At 40.3% G+C, this 16,848-nt stretch overlaps 1 protein-coding gene across 7 annotated transcripts in view; it reads left to right on the forward strand.

Annotated features, from left to right (window-relative positions):
• Positions 1-16,848, forward strand: part of NEK10 (NIMA related kinase 10) — a gene marked incomplete at both ends in the record, with an annotated part of 136,407 nt that overhangs the window by 65,819 nt on the left and 53,740 nt on the right. For 6 of the 7 annotated variants that reach the window (XM_084246768.1, XM_084246769.1, XM_084246771.1 and 3 more), the window contains one exon: positions 16,477-16,606. The exons of the other annotated variant lie outside the window; for it this stretch is intronic. In XM_084246768.1, the coding sequence (XP_084102894.1) occupies positions 16,477-16,606 (130 nt within the window). The remainder of the gene's footprint in view (positions 1-16,476; positions 16,607-16,848) is intronic. 7 annotated transcript variants of the gene reach the window in all.

The following is a 16,848-nucleotide window of genomic DNA, read 5'->3' on the forward strand; positions in this document are numbered from 1 at the left end:
CTCATCACTTCTGCTGTCCCTTAATGTAGATATTCCCAGGGGCAGATGACTTAATCTTTCCTTGTAGGGGGAGTTCAATTTAACTCGGGGAGAAGCACGCACACACGTGCATGCTCCTAAATATCAGTCGAGAGCAGAAGGCTCAGAATGAGAGAAATACGGTGTTTGTAGGAGCTTCCATCAGGTGCAGATGGAGAGTTCCCAGAACAATCCAGAAAACCAGGGGGTGGAACAGGGACTTGCCAGTGCAGGGGAGGCCCGTGAGGAGGTTGGGCACTGTGCTTCTCTCTGTAATGACTGTGCCAGTCTATGTCCTCCATGAGGATTATGCAACGTGACATGTTTTCTCTCTGTTCAGACATTGTGACAGTCTTTGGTTGGAAGAGAGTTTGGTTGACTGATAAAATGGTAACAGATAGGAAGAAAGAAAGATAAGGTAACAGTGATGAGGGTAAATAGAATGAGGGAAGTCAGTATTTAAACGCTGGAGAAATGTGAAGGCCCATTTATCGTACCAAGGATAAAGGAATAAAAGACATTTTAGTTATTTTGCAAGGCTACATTTAATTTGTCTTCCTCGCATGAATATTATTACAGATGACCCTCTATGACCTTACCAGTTCTGTATCCCTTTACATGTGTTTATTTAATATATTTTTTTAAACTAATAATAATATGCATTATTATTGATTTCTAAGCTTAATGTTAATTATTTATTAATCTTGGCATTTCAGAATTCCCATAATAATGGTAGGAGAGGAAGAAGCACAATATATCCAATAAAAGAAAACCTTTTGAAGTACCTGAAATTGTTTTCTTTAAAATAATAACATAATCATTATAAGTCCAATACTTTGAAATGCAAGTCTTCCTTTAGGGAAGAATTTTAAAAATTACACATAAAAACGAAATAATAAACTGTCATCTGTGACAATATTATGGCCTATAATAAAATGTCAAAATAAATATTTGAGGGCCTCCCTGGTGGTGCAAGGAGTTAAGATGCAACCTGTGAAGCTTTTGCAGCTTCTGCAGCACGAGTTTGATTCCCAACCGGCCAGGGAGCAACCCACAGGGCACAGCTGACTTCTCCTGGCTTGCCCACTCAGTGTACTCTGGTCAGTCTGCCTGTTCTGTTCCCTGCTCTGTCTCTGGTGAATCCTCTCACCCCCCACACCTCTGGCCTGTACCCCAGCTCTTGTATGCATAAATAAATAAATGTTAAAAAATAAATAAGTATTTGAAAACTGTAAGCTATATGTAACTATGTAACTGATCCACACTGACAACACTCAACCCTTTCAAAACCTTCATTTTCACTGAATGGGATGCTTCTGTGACCCACATATTTGGTGGTTATATTAGCATGTGGCCAAGGGGTTTCCAGGTACCCTAAACTGTTAAGGACGCTTATTCTAAAAGGGTCTGGCTATCTATATGCACAAAGGCAAAGGAAGCATACTCTTAGAGTGAAAGGTTTTTGAATACAGTTAGTATGCAGAGAGAGAGAGAGAGAGAGAGAGAGAGAGAGAGAGAGAGAGAGAGAGAGGAGAAAGGATTTAAAATGATAGTTTTCCAATGAAACACCCAAAGCTACCCATCCCCTTATGGCCAAATGCCCAGCCCAATAGGCTTATTCCAAAGTAGGGCCACAGAAGCCCAAGAGCTTGCCACGGTTTAAAGAACCTTCTGGAAAGGAACCTCAAGAAAGGGATGGGCAGCTCCCAGAAAGCTGGGACAAAAAGAGGGACTCAATTTAAAATATACCCAATAATCCAATGTGAGATGAAGATAACAGCTGCCATTGTCTCTGTGGAGGAGCAGCCTCCCACATGTCTCTCACCCCAGTGTCTCTTTTCCAAGCATCTCTTCCAAGTGTCTCTCCATGTCTCTCCTCCATTTGTCTCCCCTGTGTGTCTCCTGTATTCCACTTCCTTTTTTAGATCCACCTTCTTCCTTTCCAGCAGCCCTTCTTCAGGAAGTGTGGCTCATGGCATGCTGGAGCTTGTAGTCCAAGGTGGCTGACTACAAGTGGGGGCACTATAAGTGGGGGCAAAGAAAATGGTGCCTGTTGGCCCTTCATGGAGATGGATCTGGAACAGTTAAGTTTTGAAGACTTTATATCTATTACCTAATTTTATCTGAGTGTGCCTGGGGTTCTAAGAGGGTAGTATCTATTCCCCACAAAACATTTGCCTCTGAGTCTACAGCTCTCCTCACCTGACCTCCCCTAAATTAATTTCCAATTTTGATAGCAGAGTTGACTTCCTTCATACACTTGGTAACCAGGGCCTTAAACTGCAGTAGTTAGAGAAGCAGTGAGTTGTCAGTGGGTCTGCCTGCGGTCTCTCCCCTTAAGAGCCCATTTAAGGACAAGTAGACTACAACCTGAGGCCCTGGGTTTAATCCTGGCTCAACTACCCTTTCCTAAGGCAATTTCCTTCTCTAAAATAAGTAGAAGGTAGATAAAATGATAGCCCCTGCTTTATAGTGTTGTCATGAGGATTTAAGAAAGTAGATAGATAGATAGATAGATAGATAGATAGATAGATAGATAGATAGATAGATGTAGTATTGTAGTATAGCAGGGATTCAATAAATATTAGTTGTTACACCGGAAGCTATTACCTTATTCTTTAGGAAATATTTCTCTCCGCTCCCACCCCCCACCCACATCTACTCCAAGTATGTGGTTTAGTAAGTGCCACTGCTTTAGGGGTACTGCCTCCCTCTAGACTTGGCACTTGTCCCTAGCACTCATGCCCCTGTGGGCAAAAATGAGAGGAAAAAGGAGTGTTTTCTTTTTCTTTTTAAAGATTTGTTTATTTATGCATACAAGAGCTGGGGTACAGGCCAGAGATGCACCAGAAACAGAGTGGGGAACAGAACAGGCAGACTGACTGAAACACACTGCTAAGGGAAGCAGCGGGTGAGTCAGGAGAGGTCTGCTGCACCATGTGGGTTGCTCCTTGGCAGGCTGGGGATCAAACTCATGCTGCAGAGGCTGCACATTGCTTCATAGTGAGGTGCTTAACCCCTAGCGCCACCAGGGAGGCCCTAAAGGAGTGTTTTCCTAAGTCGAGCTGATCCAGTTAGCATTATTTACTGAGAATGTATTGAGCTGGCACTCAGAAAAGAGATTGAAACTGGGAGGCGAACACACCAAATGAGTGTTGCATGGCCACGACTGTAGCCATGGAGTAGGTCAGTCCGGGAGAATGTGGTCAGTGCCCAGCCCTGAGATTCCATTCCCTGGCAGTGCCCAGCCCTGAGATTCCATTTCTCCAAGGCTCAGTCTCAGCTTTGCTCTTGATGCATTTACAGAGGCCTGTCCATAAATTTCTCTGTTTGCCTGAGCTTGCTGAGTTTCTTTCACTTGTCTCTTAGTTTGGGTTGCCCCAAAGGTACACCATGAGACTAGGATTCAAGTGCAAGTGGTTTATTCTGGAATGGATCCTAGGAAGCAAGGGTGGGGAAGTAGGCAAAGGAAGGCAGCAGATAAAGAACTTCTTGGGGGGAGATACCATTGTGGGTAACCATACTGCAGCTCAAATCATGGGAGCCATTTAAATGCATAACTCAGTGATTCCATCCAAAAGGAGCAAGTGGGGTGCTTGCATGAACTCTCAGCTGACCCTGCCAGGGCTGTTCCTGAGTTACATGAATTCACTGACACTTCAAGCCTATCATGCTGCAGGCAGGGAAGGTCCAAACTGTTAAAGAAAATGGTGCAAACCAGTGGGATTCAGGCTCTTGTGCTCTGAAGAAGGGTGAGGGGAGATAGGCAGGTCACCTATGACATCTGCTTCAGCTTCCCAGGAAGGAAACTTGGATGGGTTTACTAAAGATATTCTTGCAGTAAGGCCTCAAAATTTTGTGAAAGTCAGGCAGAAATTATTTGTCCAGTAACCTCCTTTTCTTTGAACATACCTAAAATGTCCCTGAGTCCTCTGAACATCTTCTTCTTTGTTGAATGTTGGAAATCATGAAAGAGGCCCCTGACTACTGACTTTAGATTTATCCTCATAATTAGATGGAATTGAGGAATTTTTCTTCCTACTACTTCACTGAGACAGACTTTCTGCTTCAGAGTTCCGGGCTGCCACTTTGCAAGTAAGATGGCCAGCCGAGGCTAATGAGGAATCTTCTCTCCCCAGGAGAGCCTCTACTACCTGATAGGAGGATTATCATATTTTCTTGGAAGTTGTCTGACTCCTTTTTAAATTGCCAGTCTCTTGTTAATGAGCAGTGTCACACATTTTTTATGTAACCTTTTATTTAGAGGAAAGTGTTTGTCTAAATATATATATAGTGTAATTGAGAGGTTGTATAATCCTTCTTTGTGAAACCTCCATAATTACTTTATTTAGTTATATACTTGAATTTTAAAAGCTAATGTTTGGCTTGACTCCAAATACAAAATGTGTGATTTAGAGCTACATGCCAGGTTTTTTTGTTTTTTGAAAAAAAACATCATGGGCGACATCAGTGGCGGTTGCTGTCCAGTGAGAAATTTCAAGGCTGTTGGGTCTCAATGTAATTTGTGACTCAAAGCAGGTAGTGCCTGAGACTCATTTGATGGCTGGAGTGTAATCAGTGGTTGAACACGATCCATCTGCTTAATTGCCCGGACTCCTCACTGTATTTACAGTTAATTGGTTGCCATTATCGTCCTCTTGATAGATACTCTAAAGCAGGAGGATTAAAGAAATCTGAAGATTTATTTAATTGGTGTCCTTTCTTGAAGCCAACCTCTAACAGATCCTTTCCTGTTTGAGTTTTCAACATCTACATGACATGTTGGGGGCGAGGGGAAGTGGCTCTGATTTATAAACTCTTTTCATTGTTTTGCACTAAAAAACATTTCTGTAACCAGCAGCCAAAAGAACTGAATGCATCCTTGTGTCCTCAGAGAGACTCTAGTCATACTGGATTAGGGCTCACTTTAACATGACCTCATCCTAACCTAATTACATCTGCAAAGATCCTATTTCACAATCATGTCACACTCACAGGTACAGAGAGTTAGTGCTTTAACATATCTCCTGGGGCACACATCCAACCCACAATAGCATCTGCATGATTAGGAATGCGATAAGGAAGGGCTTGCAAAGAAGGGTAAGTGATTAATTTAGTTGTGAGTGTGTTGCATTTGAGTTGCTTTTGAGGCAATAAAGCTGTCACGTTCAATAAGCTACCTAGATAGATTCCAGAAGGCTCAGGAGTGAGTTCTAGTTGACAAGGAGCCACGGAGCCATTAGCATGTGCAGTGGGACTGTCCGTGAAAGAGACAAGTGCTGACAAGACCTTGAAGAGCTGCGAAAAATAAGTGGCAGACCCTGAGAGGGGAAGCCTGGGGGAAGCCTTGGAAGGAGCAGACAGAGAGGAAGTAAAGGGAAGGTCAAGGGAAACAGGGATCAGACAAGACGTGAGAAAGTTTCTGAAGGAACGCAATGCTTTTTCAAGTTCAGCAACATCTACTGCAGAAGAGCCAATTGTCAAGCATTGTCATTTTCCTAGAGGGATTTCATGGCTCCGTGGAAAGTACTGAAGCACATCCCTGGGGTTTGTTAATAGGCGGTGGTGCCAGGAGTGGTTCCAGCGGGCTAAGGGCCAGGCCAGACCCCAGGAGGGCTGACAGGCATGGTAGGTACAACTAAGGCAACAGCAGTGGGAAAACTGTGCAGTGGAAGAGTGTGAGGTGGGTGGGTGGCTGGAAACCTGGAGATTTGAGGTGTTCAGAGAGGAAGAAACCATTGTTGGTAAGCGAGCGGGTGTAACCTGTGGAGCACACAAGAACTCGGGGCTCAGCCCCCTCCATCTAGAAAGGTGCGTTAGGTTGATCTCTTCCACACATCAAGCTTTTGTACATTTAATATAGAGAGGGTTTTAGAAAATCTTTGAAAACTACTTAATTAGATGTTGTGACTCTTAAAAAAAAGCTATTAATCATCGCCTATTGCTCTACACAGAGTAATTTACAGCAATAGCTTGAATAAACACATTCACATAATCCTGGTTTACTTCAGGTCATGTTTTCCAAAGGACCTTAATCGACAGGAATGACTATTATAGCTGTAATTATTTCCATTTCAGTTCCCAACTATCATTTATACTTTGGAAATGTGTAAATTTCAGCTTTTAAATTTTGATTTACATTAAAAAAAATACCACTAAAGCACTTCTCGGCACTGAACTATTAAAAATACCTGCAGAGATTTTTTACACCAAAATGAGGTTTTCATACTGCTTCATTTTTCCAAGCTCTCTGGTCAAGTACATTTACAGAGAGTGACACCTTTTTGAAAAGCGTGTGTATTGTTTGTTATCATTATAAAAGAAATTTGTATCAGTTGGAAGAACTTGAGAAATATACAGCTTTATCAAGAATGTAATTAGAATCACATGTAATTCCACCACCTAGGGCTAACCAGTATTTCAATATTTTTTATGAGGACATATTTCATAAGTTACCAAACATCCCTTTATGCACACTAGGTTTTAGTATATTTATTATAGTTAAGACTTTTTTTCCAAAAGAAATATTGTTGTATGGATTCAACTGAAAAACCTCTCCCGCTATCCTGAAGTCAGCATATATTCTTCCTATGTTTTCATACATGTACAATGTGCATTGCTGTTCATTAACAGTATGCAGAAGTGTCACCAGTCGCAAAAGCCTTATCTCAGTCAATAACTCATCAGGTGGTCTCAGTGGAGGCTTCTAGAAAGTGTCTCAGCTAAGACTTCTGGTCAGGGGGCCGGGCTGGGAAGACAGCTGTGCTCGTGAAAATGGTTGGCAGGCGGTGGGAGGATTGGCTTCTGCAGCTCTGTCAGGTGCTGTCATACCTTGCATTGCAGCAAGTCTGGTGTGGGCAGGACAGCTTCCTTCCTTGTGGTCAGCTAGGCAAAGCCTGTAACTGCCTATGGTCAGGCCAGAAAGATCACACGTACAGGTGGCCTGGTGCCTCAATATGGTAACTCTGTGGTTAACTTTTTGAGAAATTGTCAAACTGTCTTCCAAAGGGGCTATACCATTTTCCATTCATTCCAGCATGAATGAGGAATCCAGTCTCTCCCTATTTCTGCCAAACTAGTCGTTGTTACTGGTCTCGGTGTTACGTAGCCATCCTCGTGGATGAGGCTAGCACTCCTACGATTGTACATCACTGTGGTTTTGATTTGCATTTCTTTCTGATTAATTAGGTTGAGCAACTGGGTTTTGTTTTTATGCCCATTTTTGAATTGCATTAATTTTATAACACAATTTATTATTGAGAGGTAATATTTATGATTTAAAAAATGACAGGCATTTGTAGTCATCAGTTCCCTATAAACATAACAAATTTATTAATGCTGTGATTTGCTTCTAGTTACCTTTTAATTCTTCTTTGATTCATTGACCACATTGGAATGTGTCATTTATTTTTTATACATGTATGAATTCCCCAAGTTTCCTTCTCTTGATGATATCCCCCTTCCTATGTGATTAGAACTATACTTTGTATTACTTCAGTTCTTCTAAATTTTGGTTTTGTGTGTATCATTTGCATCGTTCTCATTTTCTAAATCATTTGTTATTTGAGCTCTTTCACTTAGAAGTAATTTATAATATGTTTTTTTCTGTATTTCAAAGGTTTTAGATTTTTGTTCTTTGTCCAAAGCTTTTTAAATTTGATTTTATTGTGTCATAAATATGCCTTATGTATTAACAACTTTTCAGAGTAAGTTAAGAAATTCTTTGCACCCTAATGAACAGGTAATCATTCACCTCAGTGACTGAATTAACAAATATTTGCTCAAATTCTTCAATGTGGTGATGATAGCTTATCTCTGCTTAGCATAGTATCGGCTGGACAGACAGCTAACAAGGTTGGGCTGTGGCCAGAGCTCACTTAGGTCTTTTGACTGGACCCTTGGTTTTTTTCATGTGCTCGCTTTATGTGGGTAGATTGGGTGTTGATTCCAGTAATGTTTGGGATCTAAGAGTTAGACTTCCCAAAATATACCCTATATGTACAAGCATCTGTTAGCATCACACTTGCTAATGTCTTATTGGTGAAAGTTATCACATAGTCAAGTCCAGAAATACCATAGGACGGAAGTCTACAAGGGCATGCAGACCAGCAAAAGTGCTGTATTGATAAACCACCAAAGCTAAAAGCATGCTACACTTGATATGAACTAAGGTTTATCCAAGTTTTAGAACTTCTTTTTGAATGTGTTTTGCTTTTTTGTTGTTTTATTTGTTGGTTGGTCAAAGATCTCTATTATATATATATATCTCATATATATTTATATTATATATATTATATATAATTTTTTAATTTTTAAAATTTTATATATTTTTTACATCATATTTCATTTTTGCACAATGTATGCATTTTCATCTTGGTTATATTCCCTGTACAATTCCCATCCCCCTTGTTTTGATCCTACTTCCTTCTCCCCCCACCCCCCGTAGTGTATCTATGGTTTATGAAAAAATGTTCAACATCACTTGTAATCAGGGAAATGCAAATAAAAACTACAATGAGATACCATCTTACACCAGTGAGAATGGCACATATTAAAAATACTAGCAACAGCAAATGTTGGTGAGGATGTGGAGAAAAAGGAACTCTCCTGCACTGCTGGTGGGAGTGCAAAGTGGTCCAACCACTATGGAAAGCTGTGTGGAGATTCCTCAACTTGCTAAAGATGGAGCTTCCATATGATCCAGCAATTCCACTCCTAGGTATTTACCCAAAGGAAGAAGATCTCTATTTTTATCCAGCTTACTTATTGACAAATTATTTGGGTCTTCTACGTATTTATATCAATGGTAAATTCTCATGTAAAAATCTTCTACTGCCACTGTGTGTACCTTGGATTTAGTGATTGTCTTAGTTCAGGTTTCTATGGACTGGTGGTTTATAAACAATAGACATCTATTTCTCACAGTTCTGGAGGCCTGGAAGTCAAGGGTCTGGTAGATTCAGTGCCTACTGGCTCACTGATGGCTGTCTTCTAGGTGTGTTTTCACGCATTCAAAGGCACAAAAAGAGAACTCTCTGGGACTCTTTTTTGTAAGGGCCCTAACCCATTCACAAAGGCTTTGCCTTCATGACCTGATCACCTGCCAATGGCCCGTTCTCCAATAGCACCACCCAGTAGGTCAGGATCACAGCATCTGGATATAGGGGCAGAAGACACAGTGTTCAGTGCACAGTGCTGCTCTTTAGAAGTAGTTTCTTCTTTGTTTTTGTGCAAGTTAGTGCAAATATGGTAAGGTTGATAAATCTTCATTTTCAATTGTATCTTTCATCAGTGACAAATGGCTGGCACTGCAGCAAATATTACTCTGTTCGCTGTCCCAAAAGTTTCCTTTATTTTAGATGACTGTTATGAAGTCTCACTTTTGTTTTGGCCTTAAGCCATTTGATTTTTTTTCTTGTTGTTGTATTGAATTTGTAATGACCCTCTCTGACTATCTCAGTGTCTGCCAAGGAGTCTCCTCTTGGGCATGGTACAAGATACTCTTTTTCTCATACCAGGTACTCATTTGCAAAGCTTGCTGGGTTTATACTTTTCGTAAATTTGGGGAAGGACAGGAAAAGTTGAAGGAGATCTAGTGACCAATTTAAAACCCTTTTAGTGATGGGAGAATAAATTAAGATAACAGTTTCTAAATGTGTTAAACAAAGCAAAATACAATCTCTTATTTTACTTTTTTACCTTCTCTTCGGCCCTTTTCTCATTTATGTTGCCAACATCTAAGGAAAGGGAAGGGGGAGAAATTATTTGAGTAAACCTGGCATTCTATGCCTTCTATTTTAAAAATTTGTTGCATTTGACAATCTTTCTAGCATACTAGACAGATCATTTCCCTAACTGTATATGAAAAGAAACTAAAGCACATAGAAAATAGCTTATTTTCTACTGCCCCACTGTTGGGGTGTCAGTCCATTCAGCCACACCAGATTCATCATAAACTTGATTTTTCCCTCTGCATATGTAGCTGTTCCATGTACCCATGTGTCCTATGGACTACATGATCACAGTCAATTCAGCACAATAAATTTGGAATTGGAAAATATGCTTTATTTCTTCCTGTCTTTGAAGTCTGAAGTTATAAAAGACAGAAGTAGTATAGAAAAGAAGGGGCTAATTTATAAAACATATAAATGATCAGATTAAGATTACCTTCAGTTATGTTGGGGGTTGGGAATGTGAAAATCTTTAAGGATGAAACTTCTAAAAAAAAAAAAAGGGTAAGGTCTACCTTCTTGCATTTTGGTAACTTCATGGATATGGGAAAAGTTGAGGCAGACCATTCTTAAGTTCCTTGCTTGCAGGAGGAGGGAATCTGGCAATTTAATGTGGCTAATATGGCATTAAAAATGCACACTCATTCTTAACTAGATTTCTTACCCTGAAATCTAGAAGTCATTCATTAGACACTTAATCAGGTTAGTATAGACAATAACCAATAAAGGCTAATCAGAATGTCAGCAAAACAATTACCAAAAAAAAAAAAAAACCAGTTTCTTGTCAAAATTATTGATAGCAAGGAAGGGTCATAATAAAATGTGACTTAAAAAATCCCTCCTTCCTTGCTCTTTGGTATCTCCTCCTCATTTATTCCTTCTACTCTTTCTTCATCCCTCTTTTTAATTATAGGAAAATTACTATGAAGGTGCTTCATGTGTGACTTTGGACTTGACATTATGCCAAGCAATTGTCCTTTACGTCATCAACCAGACAATCCAAACATACTCTGGCCATGGACCCCCTAGTTTGAATCTTTCTTCTCCATTTTAAACTCTTTATCAGCTTTGCAGAAATATTTGCACTGTTGAACATAAGAGATCACTGACTGGGAGATATAGATACTGGCCTCAGTGAAGTTGAGTTGGGTAAAGGAAATGTCTTTGTATTACTGAAGTCACACCGAATCTGTATTTTTTATTGATTGCTTTCTTTGTTGGGATATAACAAGGGGTTTACTTATCGGGAATATGGAGGCAGAAGGAAATCAATCACGAGAAAGCTGCCAAAGGTCATTGCCAAAGGTTTTTCATATACTCGGAATAGTGGGACTTATGTTAAAGAGACGAAAGAAGAATGCAGTTCTTTTGTTCTTCAGTCATGTTAGATTGCAGTCTTAGGATCTATTTGCCCAGCATTTTGGGGTGGGGAAATACAGTGGGGATTCACTCTCAGACAGCTATAATTAAAAAGAATGATATCTTAAAAGTGTCTACCTTTGAGAATAAAATTCCTTCATCTTATTTCTAACTCTAACAAAAATACGTTTTGATAGTGTACCATGGTAAGACACCATCAGAAATTTTTAATATGCTCACACATTTGTTTTTGAGTAGAAACTGATCTAAGTGTGAACATAGCATTGATTCTACCCCAGAGTTTGCATCATACTGAGAAATTTAATCTTTATTTTAAAGCTGTCTTTATTTTAGAGCTATCTTTCACTGAGATGTTTGTAAACATTATTTGTTGGACACAGCATTTCAGGACAGAAGTAGACCTTATAGAGCTCCCTTTGTTAGAGATGAGAAAATTGAGGCTCTCTAGAGGGTCAACGACTGCTTGATGCTGCAGAACAGTAAATGCTAAGGCAAGAGAAACACTGACAAAATAACCTACCTTCTTCATAGCACTTTACACACATTTACTTCTGTGTTAATTGCCTCCTTTACTCTGTGAAGCCAGGGATATTGCCAGTGTGTGTGCGTGTCTCTCTCTCTCTCTCTCTCTCTCTCTCTCTCTCTCTGTGTGTGTTTTGTTCCCTGCTGTTTCCCTGTTGTACCACTTACAACAGGATAGTCAGTACTCAATACGTATTTGTTAAATAAATAAAAGGATGATTAGGGGACAATACAGGCTGTAGTGCTTTTAGAATTTGGTGTCAGGCCATCTGTGTTTGCTGGCTCAGTAAAAAAAGACTTTCCCCCACCAGGTAGAACTTGACCTATATGTTAGAGGATAAGTATAGATAAAGGATCTGTATATTTGGGGTTATGGAGGGTGTGGTCGTGCTAGGTAAGGGTTACTGTGAACCATTTCCCAGTGAAATTTTACCCACTTCCAGCAATTGTAAATACACACATACATGCACTCACATACACACACTCACACACATACCATGCACATATGTATTTTACTATTCTATAGAACATCTTTTTTTTAAAAGATATATTTATTTCGTGTACAAGAACTGGGGTGCAGGCCAGAGATGCGGGGGATGAGAGGATCACCAGTGACAGAACAGGCAGACTGACTGAAATACACTGCTGAGGGGAGCAGTGGGCAAGACAGGAGAGGTCTGCTGCACCATGTGGGTAACTCCCTGGCCAGCCGGGGATCAAACTCATGCTGCAGAGGCTGCAGATTGCTTCATAGTGTGGTGCTTAACCCCTTATGCCACCAGGGAGGACCTTTATAGAACATCTTACACGTTCTATATCAAGTCATTCTGAGACACAGCATCATATGTTCTCAGTCTAAATTAAGATAGTTATTGGTATATAGATTTAATTATATCACTTCAAATCAGATTATTATCCTCATGAAGTTGCATGGACATTTGCATCTTTGATAGCGCAAACAGTGGATCTTGTGTTCTCAGACTGATAGTTTATAAGTTTACGTGCTTTTAAAATTTACATCTTTATTTCTGTTTCAGTTAACACAGTAAGCTGGTTCTCACGCTCCTTTTGTTAAAGGCAGTCTAGGGAGATGCAAGTTGGATAGCCAGAATATGAGAACTAAATGTACTTTTTAATAGACTCAGAATTAATACTTTGCAGTGGGATGCAGAATCCCTTTTCTGTCTTTATCCAGTGAAGCATATAGTATTGGGTGAATTATATCAATAAAAGAAACTCGTCTCCAAACATTTAGCCTCCACTAAGTACCAAGCTCCTCAAGGTTCTTTCATTAGTATTTTCTATCATTTCTTATGGGAAAATTTTCTTTTATGATATCTCCAAATGCCACTTCCAAGATGCCACATCATTATATTGTCAATGAGACACTTTTTCGATCATAGTTTTTTAATGTCTCTCAAAGTTTTAATTTCTTCTTCAATTACATCCCCGTCAACAAATGAATCTATCTTAGTCCTAGTATTTCTTCTGCTCATTAGTAATATATGTGAACTTGTTCTTAGGAATTCCTAGTTGTCAGATGTGTATATGTGTGTGTGTGTGTGTGTGTATATATATATATATATATATATATATATATATATATATAATGTTATCGTCTGTGGTAAGTACTGGCAATTAGGAGGCTCACAGCGTGATAATGGAGAACACACTGGGGGCAGCCCTGCTCTGTCATGTCTACCCTCTGAGATCAGCAATCTCCTTTTAAGTTCTTCTCTCAAACCTTAATCCTGGAAACACTATCGCATCCTGAAATGGCTGTCTCTCCGTTTAAAAGTAAACTGAGGCCGTGTTTTCCTCTCAGGCACAAGAAAAGCTTTTCATTTAGAGGCGGAACAATGCTAGCTTTTTATCTTTCTCCTTCTGACTTATTTCACTTAGCATTACCCTTTCAATCTCCATCCATGTTGCCACAAATGACATGAGCTTATCTCTTTTGATTGCTTGGCGATATTCCATCGTGTGCATATACCACATCTTCTTGACGCACTCATCTATTCTTGGGTACTTGAGTTGTTTCTATAATTTAAATATAGTAAGAAGCACTGCAACAAACATGGGGGTGCAAGTTTTCCTTTCAAATTTATGTTTTTGAATTTTGGGGTAGGTACCTATGAGTGGAATTACTGGGTTGAGTGGCAGATCCATTTTGAATGTTTTGAGACACCTCCATACTGCTTTCCATAAGGGCTGGGCCAGTTGCATTCCCCAGCAGTGTAGGAGGGTTCCTTGAGTTCTTAGTATATCTTTGATATCAGTCCTCTGTCAGGTATATGGTGTGCAAGTATTCCTTCCCATTCAGTAAGATATCTTTTCATTTTAATTACTGTTTCTTTCACTCTATAGAAGCTTTTATTTGACAATTAAAACAGCCTGGTATTGGACCAAAAAATAGATACACACACAAATGGTATAGGATTGAGAGCGGGGACAAAATAATATGGTTACTTGTTTTTGAGGCAAAGAAAGAGAATTTGGAAAGTCCGTATGACCTTGTCAAGGGAAGACAAGGCCAACATGCCTGGGTCTTCTCTAAAGTTACATGGGGAAGGGTATTTCTTTGCAATAGGTCATTTCCTGAAGCACAAAAGGGTTGGCTAGGAGAGGGATCTTCCTTGATCATTGCTGTTTTTCCCAGGACCTCAGAGCTTTAGTAAAATTTAGCATGGTTGTACATAACTGAAGCCTATGCATCTCCCGTAACTCATCACTGCAATGACTCTTGCTGAGACCACCAGCCAACTCCAGTGACTCCTAAAGACATTGACTTCTGGGAAGTCATTACCCACCACAGTTCCCTGTTGAAAGGCTTCCTTCTCTAGTTCATAAGTGGTTTCCTCTTACTTCTTTGGTTGCTCCTTCCTCTTTCAGGTTCTATTCCCCTCCCTCCTTTTGACTCCCAAATATTAAAAATCCCCAGGGTTTGGTCCTGTGCCTTCCTTTCATAGCTCTTCACACCTTCATTCACACTTTGATTATCAATGCCCCTCCACGCTGACGACTTCTACAGGCATGTGTCCAGTCCCAAGCCCATGTGAACACTAAATGTGGCATTCGGTTACTGCCTCGACATACAGATTCCTCAAAACCATCCTCCCCAAAGGCAGACTATACTGCCCTCCCCAAATCACCCCCATCTTCCATGTCTATTTCCATAAATGGCATCATCAGCTATAACTCTCTGTGTTTCTCTATATGTGGTTGGGCGCTCCGTAAGTGGAAAAATTGGAAATTATAAGACAGTGAATTATTTTACAGTGGTTTTGCTAAACTATAGTCTCCAGAAAACCATATGATATTTGCAAGTAGTGATTGAATCAGTTGCTTTAGCTGGTTTTCTCAAAGGCTGAGAGTTCTTTTTGAAGATGAAAAACATATGAGTAGGTTTTCTCATAGACCCTGCATCATTTTTTGGGGGCAGCCATAAGAAAACACCACAAATCGGCGGGCATAGACAACAAAAATTTTTTTCCTCACAGTACTGAAGGTTGGAAGTCTAAGGTCAAGACGTAGGTAGTGGGGGTTTCCCCGGAGGCCCCTCTCTCTATGGCTTGCAGCTGGCTGCCTGCTTTCAGCCTCTTCACACGATTGTTCTATGAACACACTCTCCTTGGTTATTCTTAACAGTCCAGACTGATTTAGATCTATTCTGACTCTCCTGATGCCAATTTATCAATTTCTTTATACTTTAATCTACTGTCCAAGATAACCATTAATCCTCACCACATTAATTTAGGGGACTGAGCAGCCTCTAAAATACACAGCATCGAACTGAATTATCAAACTTGGGGTGTTAGATATGTGCTTTGAACACGCCGATGATTTTCATCCTACAAATCAGATAGAGGAAACTTCTATTAGACCGAAATAGGCAAGGGAACTAAACTTCCCACCACATTTTAAAAAATGACATGCCCATAAACCCCCAGTTTCACTTCACTTTAAAATGGTCAGCAGGCTTGTCCACATCAGAGATGCAGTCTCAGGAGAGGTGAGTGTGTTGCATGTCATCGTTTTCTGCAGCGTACTTAAATACAGCCTTACCCCTACTTTATAAACTAGAGTTTGCATAAAAGGGGAAGTAGCTGCATCAGGCAAGCTTCCCCATAACAACGCTGCATAACAAATCACCACAGAAGCTCAGTGGCATAAAACAGAAAGCATTTACTGTCAGCCTTGCCCGTCTGGGGGTCCTCTGGGCAGGTTCTCCTTCAGGCTGCAGGTTTATGGGAAGCTGGGGGAGATCTGCTCCATGTCTCTTATTCTGGGCACAAAAGCTGGGGAGACAGCAGTTACCTGGGATACAACTTTCAATTGGTAGTGGACAGAAGCTCCTAGAGGGACAAATGAAATACCTGGTGAGACTGAGGTTCTGACCTGTGCACTGTCACTTCCACTGGCCAAAGCAAGACAATACCATCAACATGAAAACCTGGAGAGACTCATGAGCACTGCCCACCCAGCGGCCATCACCCAAACCTCCAGAGTAGTAAAGAACTGGGACCAACTGCCCCCCAGAAGGGTAGTTGCTTCTGGAAATAAAATAAAAGCTTCCCCGGACACTTAATAGGCCAGGTGACATGGTCTGGTGATATTCAGTGATTAAACTGGAATGTCTTGATTGTGTTTCTTGAATTATCTGAGACTGGGGAAACTCAGATTTTTTTTTTAATGTGTTTACTTGAAGTAGTAATCTAGAGTTTCATTAAAAAATATGTATCTCCAACTATAGTTTGATCATTGGATCTTTCTGTGCCAAGTTCTCCCCTTTTCAGCGTCTATTAACGGGCTTCTTTGAATTCAGCCCCGAGGTGCTGAAGAGCGAGCCTTATGGAGAGAAGGCGGACGTCTGGGCTGCTGGCTGCATCCTCTATCAGATGGCCACGCTGAACCCACCCTTCTACAGCACCAACATGCTCTCCCTGGCCACAAAAGTAAGCAACCTCGGGAGGCTAAAGGGTCTCCTGTGGCGAAAACCATCCCTTTTCTTCTTAACTAGAACTTTAGTGATAAAATTAGAAGCGGGCATTGATTTATTAGCCACACGATCAATAGTTTTTGCCCCCTTTCTTCTGACTATATATCATGGCTGTGGCACCTCTTCCCCTATAATTGTCTTCATTTATCATAGAAAATTATAAAGCTCAGTCTATCACATTCCTTTTGGTCTTTTCTT

This window comes from Talpa europaea (assembly GCF_964194135.1).
Source record: "Talpa europaea genome assembly, chromosome: 11".
Classification (NCBI taxonomy): domain Eukaryota; kingdom Metazoa; phylum Chordata; class Mammalia; order Eulipotyphla; family Talpidae; genus Talpa; species Talpa europaea.